The sequence below is a fragment of the Ursus americanus genome, chromosome 8, assembly GCF_024610735.1.
Source record: "Ursus americanus isolate L20-20 chromosome 8, mUrsAme1.1.p, whole genome shotgun sequence".
Lineage (NCBI taxonomy): Eukaryota > Metazoa > Chordata > Mammalia > Carnivora > Ursidae > Ursus > Ursus americanus.
The window spans coordinates 19,575,114-19,597,922 of NC_142134.1; the positions used below are offsets into that span (position 1 = coordinate 19,575,114).

General features: G+C 42.2%; 1 protein-coding gene across 1 annotated transcript in view; it reads right to left on the reverse strand.

Moving 5' to 3' along the window:
• Positions 1-3,154: 3,154 nt before the first annotated feature.
• ENOPH1 (enolase-phosphatase 1) overlaps positions 3,155-22,809 on the reverse strand; it is a 31,903-nt gene continuing 12,248 nt past the window's right edge. The window contains exons 2-6 of the mRNA XM_045790426.2: positions 15,849-15,950; positions 14,250-14,452; positions 11,788-11,920; positions 10,030-10,153; positions 3,155-4,267 (exon numbers count right to left, since the gene is read on the reverse strand). Of these exons, the coding sequence (XP_045646382.1) occupies positions 4,128-4,267; positions 10,030-10,153; positions 11,788-11,920; positions 14,250-14,452; positions 15,849-15,950 (702 nt within the window). The 3' untranslated portion in view covers positions 3,155-4,127. The remainder of the gene's footprint in view (positions 4,268-10,029; positions 10,154-11,787; positions 11,921-14,249; positions 14,453-15,848; positions 15,951-22,809) is intronic.

Below are 22,809 nucleotides of genomic sequence, written 5' to 3' on the forward strand. Positions count from 1 at the left end.
ATTATTGCCATTTTTTCCAAACTGCTCTGACTCTTGCAACATCATGCTACAGGCTTTTAAGGATAATGAACTCTACTCATTTTTCTCTCCTAAGGCCACCTCTTAGCTCCATTTGCTATAGCTGGTGGCCTCACACTTGATGAGGTCTCTGGAGAAACAACACCATCTGCTGGGCAAAGGCTGCTGCGCGCCTGTCTCAGCAATACGCCAAGGGCTCTCCATCTTTCCTTGAGTAACTCTAAACTGGACATCAGCTCGGGTTAGCAACTAAAGCTAGTCTTCCAGAAGGCCAAACAGGAAGCCCTCCCATTCTAGAAGTGCTGACAAGATCAGAGAAGCCCCTTTGTCTGAGGCTTCCTTTCTAAGAAATCAATTTGGGTTTTCAGGGTGCTTGGTTGGTTTAGTTCGTAGGGCTTGCACTGGGGGTTGTCTGAGCCCCACACTAACTGCAGAGATACTTAAAAATAAAATCTTTAGGATACCTGAGTGGCTCATTCAGTTAAGCATCTGCCTTCGCTCAGGTCATGATCCCAGGATCCTACTCAGCAGGGAGTTTGCTTGTCCAGCTCCCTCTGCCCCTCCCCCTCCAGGCTCCAGCTCTCTCTCTCTCAAATAAATAAAATTTTTTAAAAATAAAAAAACTGGGGTGCCTGGGTGGCTCAGCCGTTAAGCGTCTGCCTTCAGCTCAGGTCGTGATCCCAGGACCCTGGGATCAAGCCCCGCATCAGGCTCCCTGCTCGGCGGGAAGCCTGCTTCTCCCTCTCACACTCCCCTTGTGTTCCCTCTTTTCGCTCTCTCTGTGTCAAATAAATAAATAAAATCTTTAAAAAAGAAAAGAAAAAAAGAAAAATCAACTTTGGGTTGATTGGGTTTTGATCCAAGACTGGAAATCAGTGCCACTGTGAGAACGAGCACGACTGAGGTAGAAGACAGGGATCAACGAACAGGAATAAAAAGGGCCACAGTTTTAAGAGGCCTGTCTGCCCTATATTTTCTGCAAACAAAATGCTGAGAAAATTTAATGGCTTTGTTCTCTTTTTGGAAATTCCAGGTGAGATTTTTCCTCCTTCCCTTACTAAGGACCATGAATTTTTCTGGATTCACCACCTAGCTCACTACTTGCTTAGGCATTCTTCCTTCCTCATGACCAACCTACTTAATACCTCAAGTTCTTCCTAAGATCCTTTTCCGTAACATTTAATTGTGAATGAGTTTCTCAGGGTCTAAGAAATATTCCACTCAACTTTTTTCCCTTCCTTTCACCTCCCACTTTTAATAAACTGAATCTGATATTGGAACGTTCTCTTTTTTCCTGAATCTATTCCAAGTACTTGAAATAAATTAGTCTTGGGGTGCCTGGGTGCTTTAGTCAGTTAAGGGTCCACCGTCTCTTGATTTTGGCTCAGGTCATGATCTTGGGATTGTGAGAACAAGCCCCCATTGGGTTCCGCGCTCAGGGGGAGTCTTCTTGAGATCCTCTTTCCCTCTCCCTCTGCCCCTCCCCACCTTTTTTCTCTCTCTCTCCCTCTCAATAAATAAATAGGTTTTTCTGTTACACTTTTCATCATGGAAAGGAAATGCCTCTTGCTGTTGACTGAATTTCTGTGTCCGCCTCAAAATCCGTATGTTGAAATCTAACCCCCAAGGTGATGATATTTGGAAGTGGGGCCTTTGATGGAACCCTCATAAATGGGATTAGTGCCATATATACATATATATTTTTTTCTTCTTTTAAATGATCTCTGTGCCTAACATTGGGCTCAAACTCACAACCCCGAGATCAAGAGTCACATGCTCTACCAACTGAGCCAGTCAAGCGCCCCAGATTAGTGCTCTTATAAAAGCAGCCCAAGAACGCTCCTTCACCCCTTCCACTATGGGAGGTTACAGAGAGAAGACTTTGGTCTGTGAAGATATGGGCTCTCACCAGGCAGTGAATTTGCCAGCACCATGATCTCAGACTTCCCAGCCTCCAGAACTGTGAGAAATAAAATTTTGTTGTTTAGAAGCCACCCAGGTCTCCAGGATTTTGTCAGAGCAGCCCAAACAGACTATACACCTCCACCCCAATTCTCTTTTGGCTACGTACTGAGCACCCTCCTTTCCCTTTAATTCCTTTATTTTTTTTTTTTCTAGCATGAACCCCCAATGCGAGGCTCGATCTCACAACCTTGAGTGAGATCATGACTGAGCCAAAACCAAGAGTCGGACACTTAATTGACTGAGCCACCCCGGCACCCCTAATTCCTTTCTAATCTAGACTCTGGTGCATAATTTTCTCATTTCTTCCTTACTTTTCCAATTATTCCTTTACTGGCATTAAGAGACACCTTTTCTATCATCTTCTCATGAGCTTTTTTGAAAACTACAGTAAGTTCTATTGCCATTTATGGCTTTATCATTTACATTACTACCATTTCCAAGATTTACTTAAACTCATTTCCCTTTTACTACCCTTCTACTACATTTTCATAGTCCTCAGAATTCGTAATTAGTTCCTGGGAGATAAAAATTATCAACGTAAAGTCTTTTGTATTCCCTGTCCTCTCAAATTTGCAATACTTTTTCATATTCAAGGCATCCCCAAAATTATTCCTCCAGGATTCATTACAGCTTTTCTTGATTAATTAAGAAAACACGCCTCCTGGGGCGCCTGGGTGGCACAGCGGTTAAGCGTCTGCCTTCAGCTCAGGGCGTGATCCCGGTGTTCTGGGATCGAGCCCCACATCAGGCTCTTCTGCTATGAGCCTGCTTCTTCCTCTCCCACTCCCCCTGCTTGTGTTCCCTCTCTTGCTGGCTGTCTCTATCTCTGTCGAATAAATAAATAAAATCTTAAAAAAAAAAAAAAAGAGGTCATGTGGCCTTCTTTAAAAAAAAAAACACGCCTCCTTCGAACATTATGTTATATATCTCAAATGTAAGATTCTCAAAAATCTAAGAAACCCCACTCATAACATGAATGCTTACTATCCAAATGAAATAATAACCAATGAGATCATATAATAGCCAATGATTTTCCAGTGGCATTGCATTAAAACACACACACAAGATTAAGGCAAAAACTAAAATAAAGTTCTTATTTTCTCAATCTCTCTTCAGTTTATCTTTTGCTTATGGCTAGGTGGAATGGTTCAGGAACCTACATAAAACCGAGTGAAGAAGAAAATGTTTTTATTAATCACAACACAAAACTGACATGACATCCCATTTGGATTGAACCAGGATAAATAATGCTGTTATAAAATTTACACTCTTCACATCCATTTCAGAGGAAAATATTACATTATTAGGGCTCTTCTAGAAGGGTCTTATGGAATGATTTCAGTAAACCTTTTGTTTTTCAATAGTAAATAGCAACATATATTCTCAAACTGTGCTAAAAAGTAGTTAGAAAGGCAACTATAAAATCCATAATGATAACTGGCAGGATTAGCACTATTCGGTTAAACATTAAGAATCACATTCCAATTTTAGCTGTTACATCAATGCACCTTTTTTATTGGTAAGGCGATAGGGGAGCCACAATGATTAGCTCAAGTTTCTTCAGTAATAGACACTTGCTTCATCAAGATTCAAATGAGTTTCCTTTCCCAATTTTGCTCTTTCAGAGCAGAAACAAATAGGCTTTGTCTTTTGTACAGAGGGAGGCTAATATTTTGAAATCCAGCTGTCATAATCTTCTAACTCATAATTTAAAAGGGGAATTAATTATTATTAGGACTAAGTCTATGAAATACTTCCAGTTTTTAAAATAACAAGCCTTCTGAGTAACTTCTTGAACGTACCTTTCCATGTTGGTACCTGACTTGATAAACATAACACGTGTGATCTGCATTGTGGTAATTCTTCTATCAGCTACATTTTGCCCTCAGTAAGGGTTAGAGTTGTGGTTTCAAACGATTTCTACACAGAAAGCATTTTTAACTAAGTTTCCTTTTCACTGAACGGAGATTTTTTTTTCACTTATGTGCCTGAGGAAGGCAATTTAAACATACACATATATACACTTGCATACCTATGTGTGTGTATATATGGTTTTTTAAGTACGTTACTTTTACCATTAGAATAAAACTAGACTACAGGGAGAAGTCTGTGAGGACAGGCCGGTGTTCCTTACGGCTTCCGGTCTAGGCTGAGGAGGGCAGGTACAGTTCGCTGAAGGATGTGATGAGGCTGTAGTAGGTCTTCTCATCGTCTGTCAGCCCCGCGTTGCCGGGTCTCACCACCACAGCGACGTGCACATCCGCTTCCTCGGCAGCGCTGGCCTCTATGAGAATCCAAGTACATGTCAGAAACATCAGCATGTGATGCCTGAGATTTGCTTCAAAGTAATCGGGGGCATGTGGGGAAGGAAAAACAAGTTTGGCCCCGATTTGATCATTGTTGAAGCTAGAAGATGGGCACATGGGGGTCTGAGTATGTTATTCTTTCTTTTACGTAAATGTAATACTGCCATAATTAAAAATGTTTAAAAATACATGACTGTACCTGACAGACTAGAATGGTCTAGACTTCCCTGTCCTGGTATATAGTGTATTATGTATCCTAGATGTCTGAGCTTTTATTAAGTAGTTATGAATGCAGAAGGAAAGAGCCATGTTCTGTCCATGACTTTCCTCCATTCCCTCTCATCAGTCCCACAGAAAACTGAGTGTTTCCCAAAAGTCAGGCTGTCAGTAATAATACCAGTTAGGTAGAGATGGGACAAATGGAAGCCCGTGATCCAATCAGGCCAAAACTCCTGCTGTCACATCAGGAGCCCAAATATGTCCTACCCCCTGGCCAGCCTCCCCATCTTTTTTGCCTGGCAAATTTCTACTCTTCAAAATTCAGCTCAAATATCTTGCCTTCCAGAACTACTGCCCTGTGCTCCTTTAATGCTCTGTGTTTAGCTCTATCACCACTAAATGAATTGACATGTTATGATCTGTTGTCTCTCTTCTTGTTAGACAGTGAGCGCCTTAAGATCAGTGACTGCATGGTAAAGGAAAAATAGGACTAGTAAAAAGAAACTAGGTAAGCCAGGTATACTAGGGGATAGCTCTAATATGCTTTGGGTTACATTCCTCTCTCCATGCTGTTTCCATGTGAAAGATAACGGCTAATATCTTATATTAGTTTAGCACTTACCATGTGCCAGGTGCTCTTCTAGGAACAGACCTATATGAACAAAACAAAGCTCCTGCCTTCACGGAGCTCCCATTCTCATTTAAATCTTCACAACAACCCTGAGGTAGTTAGTACTACTATCCCCATTCCACAGACATGGAAAGTGAGAGCTGGTGACTGGTAGAGCTAAAGTCTGAGAGCGTGAGCCTGACTCTCCGGTCTGTGGTCTAGAACAAGGGCGAGCAAATGATGACCTGCCAAGGTGCTTTTGTAAATAAAATGTTATCAGAACACAGTCGTGCCCGTTCACTTGTGTATTGTCTATGGCTGCTTTCACTACCAGGACAGAGTTTAAGAGTGTGACAGAGACTGCAGGGCCTGCAAAGCCTAAAATACACTATGTAGCCTTTTACAGAACAAGCTTGCCAACTTCTGCTCTAGAGCAATACTATTCCAAATGTGCCCTATGGACTTGTAGCAGGGGAATCACCGGCAAGCTGGTTAGAAATGCAGGTCTCTGGGGCGCCTGGGTAGCTCAGTCAGTTAAGCATTCGATTCTTGATTTCGGCTCGGGTCATAATAGGGTCATGGGATTGAGCACCACATCAGGCTCTGCACTCAGCAGGGAGTCTGCTTGAGATTCTCTCTCCCTCTGCTCCTCCCCCTTCCCACCCTCCGCCCCCAGCATGCTCTCTCTCTCTCTCTGAATAAATAAAATCTTTAAAAAAAACAAAACAAAAAAAGAAACAGAGAATCTCAACTCCCCAACATGGAACTACTGAATTAGGATCTGCGATTTAACACATGACTTCTCAGCACAGAAGTTTTTTTTTTTTTTTTTTTTAAAGATTTTATTTATTTATTTGACAGAGATAGAGACAGCCAGCGAGAGAGGGAACACAAGCAGGGGGAGTGGGAGAGGAAGAAGCAGGCTCATAGCAGAGGAGCCTGATGTGGGGCTTGATCCCATAACGCCGGGATCACGCCCTGAGCCGAAGGCAGATGCTTAACCGCTGTGCCACCCAGGCGCCCCCACAGAAGTTAAGTTTTGATCAGAAGTTTCGAGGAAAAAAGACTGGCAAGAGAGGAGGCATTCTGCGCAGACATGAAATACACATACAAATACTGGAAGAATGGAGCAAGTGAGTGTAGGAGACAGGACACAGGTCAGATGTGGTATATCTGAACAGAAAGAACAAAACGGCAAAGAATCTGACACATGTTCTATGGCATTTAGATCTGGTGTCGTAAGAAACCTCAGTGGCTTCCCAACCTTTGGAAAACAGTCGCATCATCCGAATGGGTTAAAGGGCAATAGTGCCAAGAGAGATACGAAGTTCCCAGAGACAGTAAATGGGGCAGAGCGGTCTCTTCCACCTACCCACCTCAAGAGTCTAGCTTCTCTTCCTGTAAAAGGGCTGTCACCGTTCCAGAGCAAACGAAGTGCTAACCCATCCCCTCGTCATGTGGCAACGCCTTCCTCCAGGTAAACTCTGCAGGCGCCATTCCCCTCATCCCTAGTCCCTAGCCTGACTGCCTCAAGCACAGCTTTCCTCTTGACTAGCCACCCACCATCCCAACTGAGTTTAGCTATCGTGATCCACGTGGGACCTGACACTAGCTAGCGGCTTTGCACATTCAGCCTCTTACCTAGGCCACCACCGGGCAAGTGCTGTCCCTAAGAATCTATTTACCCTGCTGGCATAATACTGACTTAAAACCCTGGACCTCCCTCCTTTTCTCCAAGAGGAAAAAGTCTTTTGGATCTCTCTTTCATACTTGGATGTTATTTGGGATATCAACTTAGTCTTCCATTCTGCCTTGGCAATGGAGTCTGGGCATGTGGTACCAAAAACACAGGATCAGAAATAATAGAAAAGAACAAGGCAAGCAGCCAGCTGCGTGGCCCCATCCCAGCTACACATGAGCCCAGTTCTGGCCCTACTGCCTAAATGGGTGTGCAGCTGGCAGAAGATGAGGGACAAGAACAAAACCTCTGTGCAGAGACCTTGGAGAAAGCCAATTTTGTTTTGAGGCTGATTTGGGGATTATCTCTATTCGCTAAAGTTAAGAATAGCTTCTGGGACTGCAGCCCAAAGAAATGGCTTAAGTGAAAAGAGAAAGACATCTATAAAATTATAGATGTACTATGGTAACAACTAGAAAAAAAATGTGGCTAAAGGTGAGAATATGAAGAACCTGTACGTGATCTTACCAGAGCAGGGATTATAATTAATAGTAACCAAACCGTGAGGAATGGGGTGAAGACCTGGGGATCACAACACATTCAATCCCAGGATACTCGGGACAGGTTGGTTATGTGGGGAGCTCCAGCCACAAAGCAGTTCTCTAATTCTTAGCCTGCAGAAACTTATCATCCAAAGTGCTAGGAAATTAAACAGAGGGTAAACCACAGACTTGCATCTCCACCAGCCCCTTTCATATGAATGATGACAGAAAAGCAGTTCACAGATTAATGCAGCTAACCTCAGCAGAGCAAGGCCTATCTCCTTTCCATAAGGAACAAAACAAAGTAAAAGGTCTTCAAATTATCCTTCCGCACAGGGCCTGCTGTGTTTCACACCCTTAACCTACGGAGACGGTAAAGCAAGCTCCTCATCCCACCACTCCAAGCCCCCAGAAGCCATTCACAAGGGAGGGTAGATCAAAGCTTTGAATTGGCCAAAGTTTCTATAAGGAAATAAGACAGGCAAATATTTACAGTCCAGGGTAGAGACCAGGTGAAATGGCTTTGTCAAGGCTGATGCTCGCCAATGGTTACGTTTACGTGGCCTGGCTACCTAGTTACACAGGGAACCCTGAAGCAGTGTGCCCGTGCGTCTTGTCTGTCTGTTCCTCTCCTTCAGTGCGGTCCGAAAGTAAATGTCAAGTTTTCCAGGATGTAGAAAACCGAGACAACAGTTTGTAGAAACCGTTGGACTCTGAAGCTGACCCAAGCCAAGATACGTACGACATGTTATCTGCTGTTTCCAAACTCAAGACAACAAATGGCTGTGACGTGGCACCATCTACCCAGATCAGAACTTTCAGTCTACATTCACCAAGGCCAGAAATTTAATGAAGACATTAACGATTACTAAATGTCTACTGTATGTCAGTTAAAATTAACTCCTTCTTTCTCTAGAAAACATTATTATAACTTTTTGAAAGCATTACATGATCTATGCTGGTTAAGTTTTTTTTGTTTTTTTTTTTAAGATTTTATTTATTTATTTGACAGAGAGAGACAGCGAGAGAGGGAACACAAGCAGGCGGAATGGGAGTAGGGGTGGGAGAAGCAGGCTATCTGCTGAGCAGGGAGCCCGATGCGGAGCTCAATCCCAGGACCCTGGGATCACGCCCTGAGCCGAAGGCAGATGCTTAACGACTTAGCCACCCAGGCACCCCTAGATTTTTTTTTAAACGACTTAGCAAATCAGTACTTGCTTATATACCCCTAACTCTTGCCTAACACAACAGACCAAAAGCTCAAAGGTCAGCAGCAGAGAAAGAATGCAGTTCACACACACTACCTCTGATAAGATACCCTTTCAGCATCTTGGATTTGCTTTTGGGTTCCTATCTCTGAAAGTCCCAGTGGGTAGGGGAGACTCTAGTTCCACGACACGATAGGAAGGGCCAGAGGGAGGGAGACGGCCTACAGACTCCAAGGGGCCCAGGACTCACATGGAGCCAACCAGGCAAGAGAGCACCCAGCCCTCAGGCTCTTTCCCTAAATGCCCTTCCCCAGCCTGCCGGCCCAGACATAGTATGTCAGGGCAGCCGCACAGGACACAAAAGTCCTGCTCTGGGGTAGATGGAAGGTGAAACTTATGATCCAAGGTAAGCAGAAGGAACACAATTACAAAGAATTGCCCTCAAATACAGGTGCAATTATAAACACACCAAAAGTAGGCCCCCTGGGAGATGCACAAACTCTAAGGACGATGAGCATGCAATCCAAAGCTGGAGCCAGGTGGGTGAGTGTGGGAAAGCCTTACCAAGCAGAGGCTTTCAGAGGAGAACCAGAGCCCAACCTTCTGCCAGCACCCACTACCTCTTCACCGGCTGCTGCTTGTTTCCTCATTCACTACAGTTTCCTGCTGTAATTCTCTAGAAGATCTACATTCTTACACAGGAGCTGGAGTGTGAGTTTTACATTTGGTCAAAAGTGCTCTTGAACTCACTTAAATTATCGATACGGTACAGTGTATACTGTTACACGCATTCAATCCTTAAAGTAATAATGCATCTGCTAACGTACCATATAAAGTAAAGAGGGCCATGCTGGGTAAAAAAGATGTCTAGCTTTCAACAGGTGAATCACGCGCAACAAGGCCAGAGGTTCAGAGCATGAGGGGTGCCTGGGGACTGAGATCACCTGCGGGCAGGTGGAGAGGAAGCCCCTACTCACCTTGGGGCAGGGCTCATCAACTGCAACAGCAAAGAGGCAAAAGTGAGTTCTCCTTCCCTGTAGCTTTTTGTTTCTTTTTTGGTTTTTAGCTCATGTCATTGCTATTAAATACACATGATCAGGGCCACTAGAACTTTATGTCCCTAACTGACCATGCACCTACCCTCCTACCCTTGCCACCCATGCTCCTTCCCACAATGACACCCCTTAAACTGTCCTTTGTTATCTTACCATTTCGTCTGTGTGTGTGTACAAAAGGATGGGTGGGGAACCATGGATAAGAGTTACATTGAGATCTAGTCCTTCCAGTGCCACCTGCCCACACACTACCCCCAAGGATGGGGAAATGGAGAAAAACATGGACCAGTTGGTTCACGGTTTCTTTTTATAAACCTGTTTCATTTTTCAAGGGTCCACATACACTTTCTTTATAGAGGCCATGTGTTTGCAGGGCCAGACTCAGCACCTACCCTGGAGGATACGATATAAGGAGTCAGGTTACTCACCTAGAGTAACATCTGTCAGAAACAAGATGTTGTTGGTTGAGCACCCAATGCTGCTTGCAATCTTTCGGTAACTCTCACTCTCCACTTTGTGTCCAATCTTGGTATCAAAGTGCCCATCAACGAGCTGCACACAGGGAAAGAAAAGACTGATGTTATAAATACACTTGCAGTGTGACCCCTTGGTCTCTCCTCCATCCGCTCTGAAATATGTAACAATCATAGTGATTTTGTCCCTTCAATAAATAATCCCTGAAAATCTACTTGAGAGGACTTTATGCAGGCTACAGAAAATAAAGTAAGATTTTAAAGAAATAAACATTTAGAAGAAAACTACCAATTCAATATATATAAAATCATGTTATAATTTATTTGGTTTTCTTTGATTAGCATTAATTTTATATCCATAATCTTTTAAAATATACATGCCCGACTTTCTATCCTTAAAACCCTATTTACACTCAAATTACTTACTGGGCTGGGTTTCATTCCCAATGACAGGTCCTGAACATTGTCCTTTTGATCCCCAAATGAACAGATTTCTCTAATCTGCCTCATTAGTAAGCTGCTACTTAACTGTCTCGCTCTGCCGCTGACCTTTGAGCTTTTGGTCTATTTTGTTAGGCAAGAGCTAGAGGTATATAAGCAAGTACGTTTTTACCACTGAATTCAGTAACTACTGTGTATTATCTACTATCACCTTACTGTCTGTTCCATCAGAGAGAACAAAAGAGTAGTTTACATCTGTATTTCAGAGGAGGTACACGTTATCTGTATACCCATACTTAAAGGGTTTTATTCTTGACTTAATATTTGATTTAAACTAAGATAAAACACAAGACAGTACTAAAATGAGAATAGGACATCTCCAAAGCCAAAGTGTTCTATGTGCACGGTAGAGGCTCAATAAATATTTATTTAAAAGACAGGTGGCTGAGTGACCTGCATATCACTAAGTTCAGCCAGTATTCAGTTAGTTGGCATTTCTTTTTAAAGTCCTAAAGCCTGCTCTTTTCCCAGTGCCCGCCCCGTCCTCCAGATGGCGCAGGGATGGTGGGACAGAGGGGCTGGCAAGAATTTTCTCATCTAAGAAGAAAGGGAACAGGTGGCCTTAACATTACATCATCGTTTAATAACACACCCAGTTCTCTTACAGAAGAATGAGGGTTCTGCTAAAATAAAATCCATTCTCTCTCCAAAGTGCCAGAAACAAATGACTCTACCCTGCGCTCTGCTTTGTTATAGAAGTGTTCGTGAGCATGCGTTCGGATGGGGCATGTGCCACTCCTGTACTGCTCACCTGCTACTTGAAACCAGCAAAAGAACGGGGCCATCAGTTTCGTCTGAGCTGACAATTATCTAATGTTGGCAAGACAGCTGATTTCCAAGCCAGCTCATATCTTATTAGTTGTATTACGTATCCATATATATATTCCTGACCGCCCCCCCCCCCATCCCAGACCTGCCAATGCAGATTTGCTAGGAAGCACGGCCCAGGGCTCTATGCTTTTAACAAACTCCCCTGGTGATCCTTATTCACAACAGCTTAAGAATCTCTGGTGCCAAGACTGATACAACAGAAAACATTTCACCCTTCCCTGGAATGCATTCCCAGCTTATCCACTTCCCTTTACCACCTGCTTAGCATATGCATGCAGTGATCGGACTGTTGATTTAGCTTGTAACTGTAGGATATTCCTTTAAAATTCATTATTTCATGCTTTGATAGTGTCAGAAAAACAGAGTAATCAGGTAACCTACCTCGAGAATATCTCCCTCTGTAGAATGCCCAAATAATAGCTTCTGGGCCTCTACACTCCCTGAAGAATAGATATACACCTTCATTCCAGCCTCTCTCCATTTCCGGACCGCTGGAACTACATCTTCGAAGAACCTAGAAGAAAGACCATCAGGTTCAAATGCGGGAACATGTTATCGTGCCTGATGAAAACCAGTCAAAATAGCTGTAACGAGCTTCTTTTGTTTGAGCCCAAAGGGTCGCCGTGAGAAGCACCTCCAAGAGACTGCAGACTCCTGCTGAGCTGACAAGCCTGTCACTGGAGTTCCAGGACCACAGCGGACTAGAAGCAACAATCCAGGTGGCGAGAACAGTTTCTGACAGGCAGCCACACGAATAACAGTAAAAAGTGATTACAAAGAAGGGATGAAATAATAAAGTGCTTTTTTAAATTCCCAAGGCTCTCAAAAAAGCAAGTAACAATTATGTAATCTTCAATGTAATTCATGACAAGAGATTAAATTATGTCCGGTGTGCCTTCAGAAAGCATGGAAATGGCTTTAAAAAGATTTGCTCCCAAACAATTACAAGAAAAACATTTGAGGATTCAAAGCTATTCATATGTGACTAGCTAGAAAACGGAACTCCATTTCTTAAGAACTAAGAAAACCTAAAGTTTTAAAATATAGAAAAAAATCACATAACAATCAGTTAAGAGACCTGTACCATCTCACATCAGCTAATCAGCAAACAGTGTCTAGCTTTTCTGATTCCTGACACTAAGTCCTGCTTCCCAGTTCTACTATTCAGTGGTGGAATTATCACAGAAATAGGTGAAAAGAGAAGCACAAGGAACTTGGAACGTGGAACCCGTCATCTTTAAAAGATTAACTGGAAAATGTCAGGGAAGTCTCCTACTGGATGAAACAGTTTAACAGATTACACTAATTGAAGGAAAGAGATCAACTAGTTTGAAACCAGCACACAGAACTGTGGGTTACGTTGTGTGCTATTTTGCGATCGCAGAGACAGGATTTCTCTACATTCAATTTGTAGATTGTTATTGCTCCAATTCAGGGCTTAGAAATCTAAGATAACTTATTTCAAGCACCTGGGTTTATAATTAAGGAAACCAGTCCAAGAGAAGGAAGGACTAACTATAATTAGTTCGAGTATCCTCTCTCAGCTCCGCTCTTTAGTGTTTTATATAGTGAACTAGCAGCTGTTCCCAGAGGATTGGCCTATCCTAAAATTCTAATGCATCCTTTAAAAAGTGGAAGTCCCCTGGGGTGCCTGGGTGGCTCAGTCAGTTAAAGTTAAGCATCTGACTTTGGCTCAGGTAATGATCTCTGGGTCCTGGGATAAGCCCAGAGTCAGGCTCCTTGCTCAGCGGGGAGTCTGCTTCTCCTCTCCCTTTGCCCTGCACATGCTCTCTCTCAAAGAAATAAAATCTTTAAAAAAATATATTAAAAAGTGGAAGCCCCTTGTAAAGTACATAAATAAAGGAATGGCATTTCATTCGACAGAAAAACAGAAGAAATATAGCAACTAGAAGAAGTCCTGGATCTCAGGGTGTACATCAGGCAATGGCCTAAAATCCTTAGTGGCAGTGTCTTACTAAGAATTTCTTAGCAGGGTGCCTGGCTAGCTCAGTCAGTAGAGTATGCAACTCTTGATCTCAGGGTTATAAGTTTGAACACCAAGTTGGATGTAGAGATTACTTACTTAAAAATAAAATCTTAAAAAAAAAAAAAGGATTCCTTAGCAACACAAGACTCACGAGTGTCCTTCGGCAGGAAGGCTTTCAGGAACACCACAGCCCAGACTGTGGAAGTTGCTGTATCAGCACAGGACACAGCAGTACTGCTGCCACTCTGAGTAATACCAAAATGACACGTAAATTAATCTCACAGCATTCTTCCTTCTCTAGCAGAGCAGAAAGCAGGTAACCTAACAGTCTTGAGAAGGAGCCCGGACAGTGCTGTCTGCTAGAGATCAAATATGCCCAAGCTCAAAGAAGTCACTATTTTCTAGGAAGCTGTTTTAAACTGGGGTACAAGTCCTCAACCATCCCGCAAAGCCAGCCATGCTGCTCTGGGGAACTTAGCTGGGTGGAATGCTTTATCCTGGCTTTGAAAAAACAAAACAAACGCTTGTTAAAATAAAAAGAATGCTGGGCGCCTGGGTGGCTCAGTTGGTTAAGCGTCTGCCCTCGGCTCAGGTCATGATTCTGTAGTCCTGGGATGGACCCCTGCATCAGGCTCCCCGGGAGCCTGCGTTTCCCTCTCCCTCTGCCCACCCTCCTCTTTCTCTCTCTTACACTCTCTCTCAAATAAATAAATAAAATCTTAGAAAAATAAAATAAAAAGAATGTTGATTTTATCTAGTTGACTAATCACACAACACTGTAAAGAGAGGACCAGTGGAAAAGGTACTAGGTTTCAGGGCTGGTGAAATGTTTTGAGTTCCTTCAGCAGTTACATACTCAGCTTTCATGCGCCCAGCTGCGAATGCCGCCCTCCACATGTGGCCCTGCAGCTGTTTCAGCGCCGTGGTCTTCCGGTCCAGAGACATCTGCCAGCACACGTTATCCACCACGGCCTGGATCATCTGCTGCGGGTCACCTCCTCCATGCCCAGATGCAGCAGGGATAGGAACAGCCCCATCCAGATGGGAATCCTCTTCAGCCTTTAAGTCATAAATAACATGAAGTTTGTTTCTTACTTATTTTAAAAAAGATCACTTGAAATGAGACCCAAAAACCCAGTGGACCAACTCTCTCCAACTACCACTGGCATCTAGCATTGTTACGAATTAAAGTATCTCACACTGTGGGGACTGATATGAATGATTCCTAAAGGAAAGTGGATTATAATTAATAAATGTGACACCTTTCCTATATTGCTAAAGCTGAAATTTAAATGGAGAGACATGTTGTACATGAGAAGAGAGACAGCATACAATGATAATATGATATAGTGGGACCCAGTGTGTTGATTCACTTACAGGGATCAACACACCAGGACTTCACTTAAATCTGATCATTTCCTCTGCACTATAATGAACCAAGGAAGAAACAAAGAAAATGTCAACAAAATCCGTTTATGCCTGGAATTCAATGAAAAGAAGCTAGCAAAGCAATATCTGGGGTTGGTTCTTTCTCAGTATCTTGCAGTTTTCCTCATTTTGCCCAAAAAAACCTAACAGCTACTTAGAACAAGGACTCTGTGATGAAGTATATGTCCAATTTCTAAATACCAATGATGTATATACTACAAGGGGGAATGTGTAATTTCAGTAAGAACTGAGACAACAGAAAGCTTACGGGAGGGGAGTGTTTCAGACTAACCCAGAGTTATCTAGAACATTTAACAAACCCAAATACCCCATGGCCCAAAGGCTATATTTCCAATCCCAACTCCCAACCATTAAAACATTTCTAGAGCATTCCACATTATCTGATGCAGAACATGAAACAGAAAATAACTATCAGGGTTCACCCTGCAGAGTGTGTAAATCTTTGCCACAGAAGCAATTTGAAGAAGAAAACAAACAGGAGTTCTATAGCACAGAATGTGGAAGGAAAAACAGACTGTAAGCCGGGCAGAGAACAGAGCAGAACAGCATAGGAGATGAAGGCTGGGCCTACTGTGAGCGGGGCATGAGGTCTGCAGGGCTGCGTGGAGGTGAGGCCCCAGGAGCTCTGTGCAGGGGACAGCAGGGCTCCTGCCAGGAGGCAGAAGAGACTGGAGAATCACTGAAGACATGAATGAAAAATGTGGTAAGATGGCACCAAAATCTCTTGCACACTACCCAGAAAAAGCTTAGTTTTAAAAATACATGACATTTTTATGCAATCGAAATGAATCCAGCAAGAGGGAACTGTAGAGACAATCAACTGCCATGATCTGGCCGTTTAATTATGTACTGTGAATTCCTAAGCAGGCAAGTCACCACAACGTCCATGCCCTGTGAATCCAGAGCGTTTTTTTTGCAGTATGTTCAGAGCACATCTGAGTCTCCAGGCATCCTCAATTCTCAGACACTTGGGAATGTGGAAGCAATGGGAGAGCAATGCCCCAACCTGTTTCCTCAAAAGACTGACATCCTGCTGGCACTCCTCTTCTTCCCAATGTGTCTGCAGATATTCTTTAACATTTTCTTTGATGTAAGGAAATAAAATGTCCTGGATAAACAAGTTAAAAAACAAACAAACAAGAATTAACTTTAGTCATTTGCATGAGATCAAGTTCTTCAACAGTCTCACCTTTGCTAACTGAAGCAAGTAAGCCACTGAAAACTACATGTAAACATGAAAATTTCTGTTGTGGCTATAGGAGTGAAATAGAAACAAAGACCACGGAACAAATGAACTAGGTCAAGAGTCAGCCAACTATGGCCTGTGGGCCAAAGACAGTCTACCTCCTGTTTTTGTAAATGAAGATTTCTCTATTTTTGTTTTTTAAGTAAGCTCTATGCCCACTGTGGGGCTTGAATTCACAACCCGGAGATCAAGAGTCACATGCTCTACTAACTGAGCCATCCAGGCACTCCCTGTAAATGAAGTTTTACTGGAAACAGCCACACTCATTCACTTATGGCGTCAGCAGCTACTCTGAGGCCACAATGGTAGAGTGGAGTACTTGTAACCAAGATCATATGGTCCGCAAAGTCTAAACACTTACTGTTCAGCCCTTTACAGGAAGAGTTGCTGACTCCTGAACTAGATGGCTAGACCACAGGTCCGTGAGGGCAGGGATCCTTGCTCACAGCTGTATCGCTGATACACACATAGTACTTGGCTCTTGTACACAACTCAAATATATGCTGAAAGAGTGGTGTCCCTACATGACAAATGCTTAAAAACAAACAAACAAACTGATCACCATGATTCTTTCTTGGTAATCAGACTCCTTACACAACTCCCTAGAAGGCAGTGATGGGCAAGACAATTCAAAGATAAATACCCTGTCAGTAATCCGTACATCGGCAAGGTGATTTCTCTTAGGTCAAAATTTTTGTGTACTTACAATTGAGCATATGTACCTTTTCAAATCAAATGTGGCACATTCGATAATTTTTTTTAGTGTCTACTAGTGGGGCATGGAAAAGGAAATTGAAAAGATAAATACATCAGAGTCCCTTTTCTCAATAAGCTTAAGAATCTAGTGGGGAGACAGGAGGATGGCAGCCAAACAAGACTTGCAACACGGTGCAGTGGGTCAGACAAGCCAAGCAAGAGCACAATGCTGTACAAATCCAGAGTGACGACTCTGCAACAGTCTTAGCAATTACCCATCTAAAAAACCCAGAAAATGGATATATGCCAGGAGTGTAGACCCCAAGTATACAACTCAGAGGAGCTCTTATATTTTAAGGAAAATTCTATAATCACGTGGAACTCAAGAAATCTATTTAGGGACGCCTGGGTGGCTCAGTCAGTTAGGCATCTGCCTTCAGCTCAGGTTGTGATCCCAGGGTCTTGGGATGGAGTCCTGCATCGGGCTCCTTGCTCAGCGGGGAGCCTGCTTCTCCCTCCGCCTGCTGCTCCCCTTCCTTATGTTCTTTCTCTCTCTGACAAATAAATAACTAAAATCTTCAAAAAAAAGAGTCCATTTAAACTCATTCCCTCATTTATTTATTCAAGTATTTACTGGCTGCCCTTTATAACTTCCAGTTATGAAATAAATAAGTCACAGGGATATAAAGTACAGCATAGGGAATACAAGAACACTGTGATAACTTCGTATGGTTAGGGACGGTAATTAAGCTTATTGTGGTCATCATTTCCTAATGTATATAAATGCCCAACCACTACGCTGCACACCTGAAACTTAATATAATACCATGTGTCAACTAGATTTCAACAAAAAAAGATAAATAAATAGTAGAGCTGAAGCATTTACCTCTCTTCATAACACGTTATTCAAATTTCACCAGCCCGAGTAAAAATAAAGAAGTTATTCAAATCTGCTTGTTCTCATGTGGCATTCCAGTAAGCAGTGGATCATTCAGCAGATTCAAAAGCATACAGTGTAATCAAGCAAACTGTTCGGCGTACTTGACAGAACAGCCTTGTTTAAGCACAATAAAAACTCATTCCTGATCTCAAAGAAGGAAAACGAAGAGCCGAGACTGACAGCCTGCTTTTTCTGCAAGATATTCCTTTTACCATACTGATATACTTCCGCTTTTCTTTAAAGACTTGGTTTTCCCAAAGTGTCCTACATCATGCCTCTCCTTATCCTGCCTTTCACGTACTTATCTCTTCCCCACTCAGGCACTGTGGTAGGACTGCAAGCTGGCCTCCCCACTCCAGAACGCTCTCTGAGAAGACAGAGAAAACCTGAAGGTTTTATGCACACACATCCAGTCCTTTCCTAGCCATGTACCACAGACAAACTCTACTACATGTGCGCAAAGAAGAAAGTAAAAAAATGTTTATTGCAGTAGTGGGTGTAACAACAAAACCAATGGAAGCAACTAAATCTTCATCAGCTAGAGAACAGATAAACTCAGGTATATTCCTTCATACTCTAAAACAACATATAGCAGTTAAAAATCAGTGTACTGAAATTATAAACATAAATATAAACTCTAACATATAAATAAAACTCTAACACAAAATGAGAGGTACTCAAGAGTCTCAGTTATATCTGTAATGTTTTAAGATCTGAAACAAAATTGTATAAAATCTAATGAGCTTTGTGGTGGTGCATGGTCATTACATTAATCCTTATTCTTCCTTATTTAAAATGTTTTACAATTAAAAAACAAGTCAACTTTGATCCCTCATCCTCTACCTGCTTCTTTCTCACTTGGTCATCCTCCCCTAATGTTCTGTCTCCATTATTCCCCAGTTCTCACACAACTGGAAACATTCCTGGGGGAAACTATTGGTTAGATTCAGGGCCTCCCAGTAACTGAAAAGTTGAAGTGCTGAAAAGGCATAAAAACAGATGCAGTGCTATACTACTTTGTGCGTCACAAAGCCCAATTTCCTAACCCAGCTTCACTGATCCCAAGAATAATTTATGAAGAGCCTGTGAATCCTGGGAGCCCAAGTCCTTAACCTCTGTCTTTTACTGCTATGTTCAACTTATCCTCTCTAAGCCTCGGTTTTCTCATCTGCTAAACGGGAATAATACCAAGCAAGGTCACTGCAGTAATTAGATAGATAGATAGGCCTGACCACTTATTATATTCTCCAGCACAAACATTTCAGCGGGCAAGGATCACCTTTGCCCAAAGTTTAGTGATAAATAATAGCAGAGAAGTTCCCAGAGGATAAATCACAAGCACAATGAACTCACACATTCAACTTTTACTGAGGACCTGCTGAGCGCCAGATACTTCTTTTTTTTTTTTTTTTAAGATTATTTATTTATTTATTTGACAGAGATAGAGACAGCCAGCGAGAGAGGGAACACAAGCAGGGGGAGTGGGAGAGGAAGAAGCAGGCTCATAGCGGAGGAGCCTGATGTGGGGCTCGATCCCAGAACGCCGGGATCACGCCCTGAGCCGAAGGCAGACGCTCAACCGCTGTGCCACCCAGGCGCCCCGAGATACTTCTGATAACAGTTACCAACCACAGCCTCTCTCCTCAGAGGACTCACGGAGGTAAAAGGTGCAAGGTTTCAAACAATTTTGAACTTTTAGGAGAAGCTTTAAGAGTTAGAGATTACTTCAGAATTCCTGATCATCCAATTTGCCCCTTTCCTCTAGATATGAAACTCCCCTCTGCACTGAGTAAACACACAAGCTAGGCAACGAAGGCAGAACTTAGCATATAACACGTGGAGTATCAAGACTCTGTGGGGTAGACATATTAGCAGACTTCTACCATATAAAGGCACATGGGGCAAATAACTAAATTATGAAGACTTTATCCTATTCTTTCAACATACTTTTTGAGCAACCTATTTTATAAAATAAATAAAATCCCTTCAAGTTGCTTATTTTTAAAAAGCCAGTAATTATATGAATGTTATGTGCTATGATAACATGTAAGAACGTTCTAAAAATAGACTTGGTAAACCTAGTGCTTATTGCCCAACACTGCCCACTGAACATTTTCGGGCTTTAAAAGTAATTCCAGAAATAACTGTGATGACAAATGTTTCAACTTCAGTCACAACCCATTTACGGGTAATTTCAGAATACTACAGTATGAAAAAAATGCTGCAATAAACCCAGGGTTCTATAAACATGTGAAATATTTTTAGTCCACCAGGCACCTAAGGGACTGTTATGGTTTAGTAGTACACATAACAAAAGGCCATAGAACTAAATAAGAGTATTTGTCTTTCAGGGGACTCTGACGAAGTTCCACTAAATGCGGGCGGGGATACTATGCAACTCCATGCAGCTCAATGGTAGCTTTCTGAAAGAGCTCCATTAAGGCTCCTTAAGGGCCACAACAGTTCTGAACATCTAATTAAAGAAGTTGCCTCATTAATGTTTAGAAGTCCAAATATGGATCTGCTTTACGGTCAAGTGGTTGTTTTAATAAAAAGGTCATAGAATCAATAAGAATAAAAGAGTCGCTTAACGTTTACTCAAGTCTCCTTTGAGGAAAATGGATAATAAAAAGGTAATGGGTAATACTTAGAGTATAGCTATTTAAGAAACTATTTTAAAAGCCTTCCAATGAACCACACAGTACAACTAATGATTTAAAGTATTTGAGAACTTAAAACTTTTTCAGCCAGGGGTGCCTGGCTGGCTCAGTCGGTAGAGCATGCGACTCTTAATCTCAGGGTTGTGAGTTCAAGCCCCACACTGGGCGTGGAGCCTACTTAAAACAAAAATAAAATAAGGAGCTCCTGAGTGTCTCAGTCGGTTAAGCGCCTGTCTTCGGTTCGGGTCATGATCCCGGGGTCCTGGGATTGGGCCCCACATCAGGCTCCCTGCTCAGTGGGGAGCCTGCTTCTCTCCCTGTCTCTGTCTGCTGCTTCCCCTGCTCATGCTCTCTCTCTCTGGTAAATAAATAAATAAAATCTTTAAAAATAAAATATTTAAAATAAATAAATAAATAAAACTTTTTCAGCCAGAAAATTAAACAACACAAAGGCAATAGTGGTGGACTACTATTTTTCTCAGAAGATAAAAAGCAAAGGAAAATTAAGTGGCTTGCTGGGTCTTAGAAACAAATCACATTTTCTAAATAAGAAATAAAACAGGTTTCAAATTTACAGCATAATCCCATTCTGGGGAATATCTAATGCACAGAACAAAATTGAGGGGAACAGGGCCATTTATAAAGGTTTCTGGTTTCTTGTTTTTTGTTTTGCTTTTTGGTTATCTATTTTCTTAAATGAGAGTGCATAATCTCTTTTAATTGAGATATCATTGACATACATTAGTTTCAGGTGTACAACAGTGATTTGATAGATGCATATAATATTGTAGAATGATCACCATAATAAGCCTAGTTAACAACCATCATCACACAAATTTTTTCTTGTGATGAGAACTTCTAAGATCTACTTTCTTAGCAACTTTCAAATATTCAATAACAGTATCATTAACTAGTCACCATGCTGTACATTACCTCCCAGAACTTACTTATTTTATAACTGGAAGTTTGTACCTGCTTAAATACTTCCAACGATGGGAATTTACTACTTCATGGCAGTGATCCATCTGTTAGACAGCTTCAGCACTTGTGGGATTAAAATTGCTCCTAAATAGGGGCGCCTGGGTGGCACAGCGGTTGGGCGTCTGCCTTCGGCTAACGGCGTGATCCTGGCGTTATGGGATCGAGCCCCACATCAGGCTCTTCCGCTATGAGCCTGCTTCTTCCTCTCCCAACTCCCCCTACTTGTGTTCCCTCTCTCGCTGGCTGTCTCTATCTCTGTCAAATAAATAAATAAAATCTTAAAATAAATAAATAAATAAATAAAACAAAATAAAATTGCTCCTAAATAGGGGCACCTGGGTGGCTGCTTCAGCATCTGCCTTCAGCTCAGGTCATGATCCCCGGGTCCCGGGATAGAGCCCCACATTGGGCTCCCTGCTCAGTGGGGAGTCTGCTTCTGCCTCTCCCTCAGCTCATGCTCTGTTTCTCTCTCTCAAATAAATAAAAAAAATCCTTAAAAAAAAAAAAGTTTTAAAATTGCTCTTTAAATATCCTTCCTGAAGACCATACTAGGAACTACCAGAAGTTGGGTGCTCTCACTGCTACATGGGGCACAGGAGCTCAGAGATTTTAATTTTGGTGTCCCTATCTTCAATGGGGTAAGCAGGGATGTAACCATTCCCCCTTGAAAGCAGCAACCTTTAGGAATGAACATTAGATTTCATCATCTACATTCAAAATGAATTAATAAACGCACTACCAGATAAGAAAAACGTGTCTTCTAAATCCCACTGAGATTAAACTAATTAAAGAAAGATAAACTATAATCTAATTAATTGCAATGAATCATATCACACAAGGAAAGGTTATCGTTACAAGGGGCTAGTAGCTGGGATAAGGTTTAAAAAAGAGGCACAGGGACAGAGTATCAGTATCTCTGGAGTTTCCAAGAAGGAAACATGATTGGTCTGAAGTCCTAGCCCCTAGCAGTGGAAGGGAAAGGAAAGAAATTGATAATTTTTTATATTTTTTTAGAGAGAGAGAGAGAAGAAGGAGGGGCAGAGAGATGGGGAAAGAATCTTAAACAGGTTCCATGCCCAGCTCGGAGCCCAATGCGGGGCTCGAGCTCATAACCTGAGATCGTGACCTGAGCTGAAATCAAGAGTCAGAGGCTAAACCGACTGAGCCACCCAGGTGCCCTGACAACTACCTTTTTGAATCCACCTGCCATTCCTGCAAAGTGACCCCTCCGAACACATGAAGAAACTGAGGTTCTAAAAGGTTTCATTGCTGATACAACGTAAAGGCAAGACTCAAATCTAGGCCTATCAAATCCCAATGGCTAGGCCTATCCAGCTCTGTAGATGGATGACTTTGGGGAGCACTATTCACTGGGATCACCGAACGCCCCAATCCTGATAGTCTCTACAGAAATTTCTAACAAAGATTTGGTTTCTTAGTACAA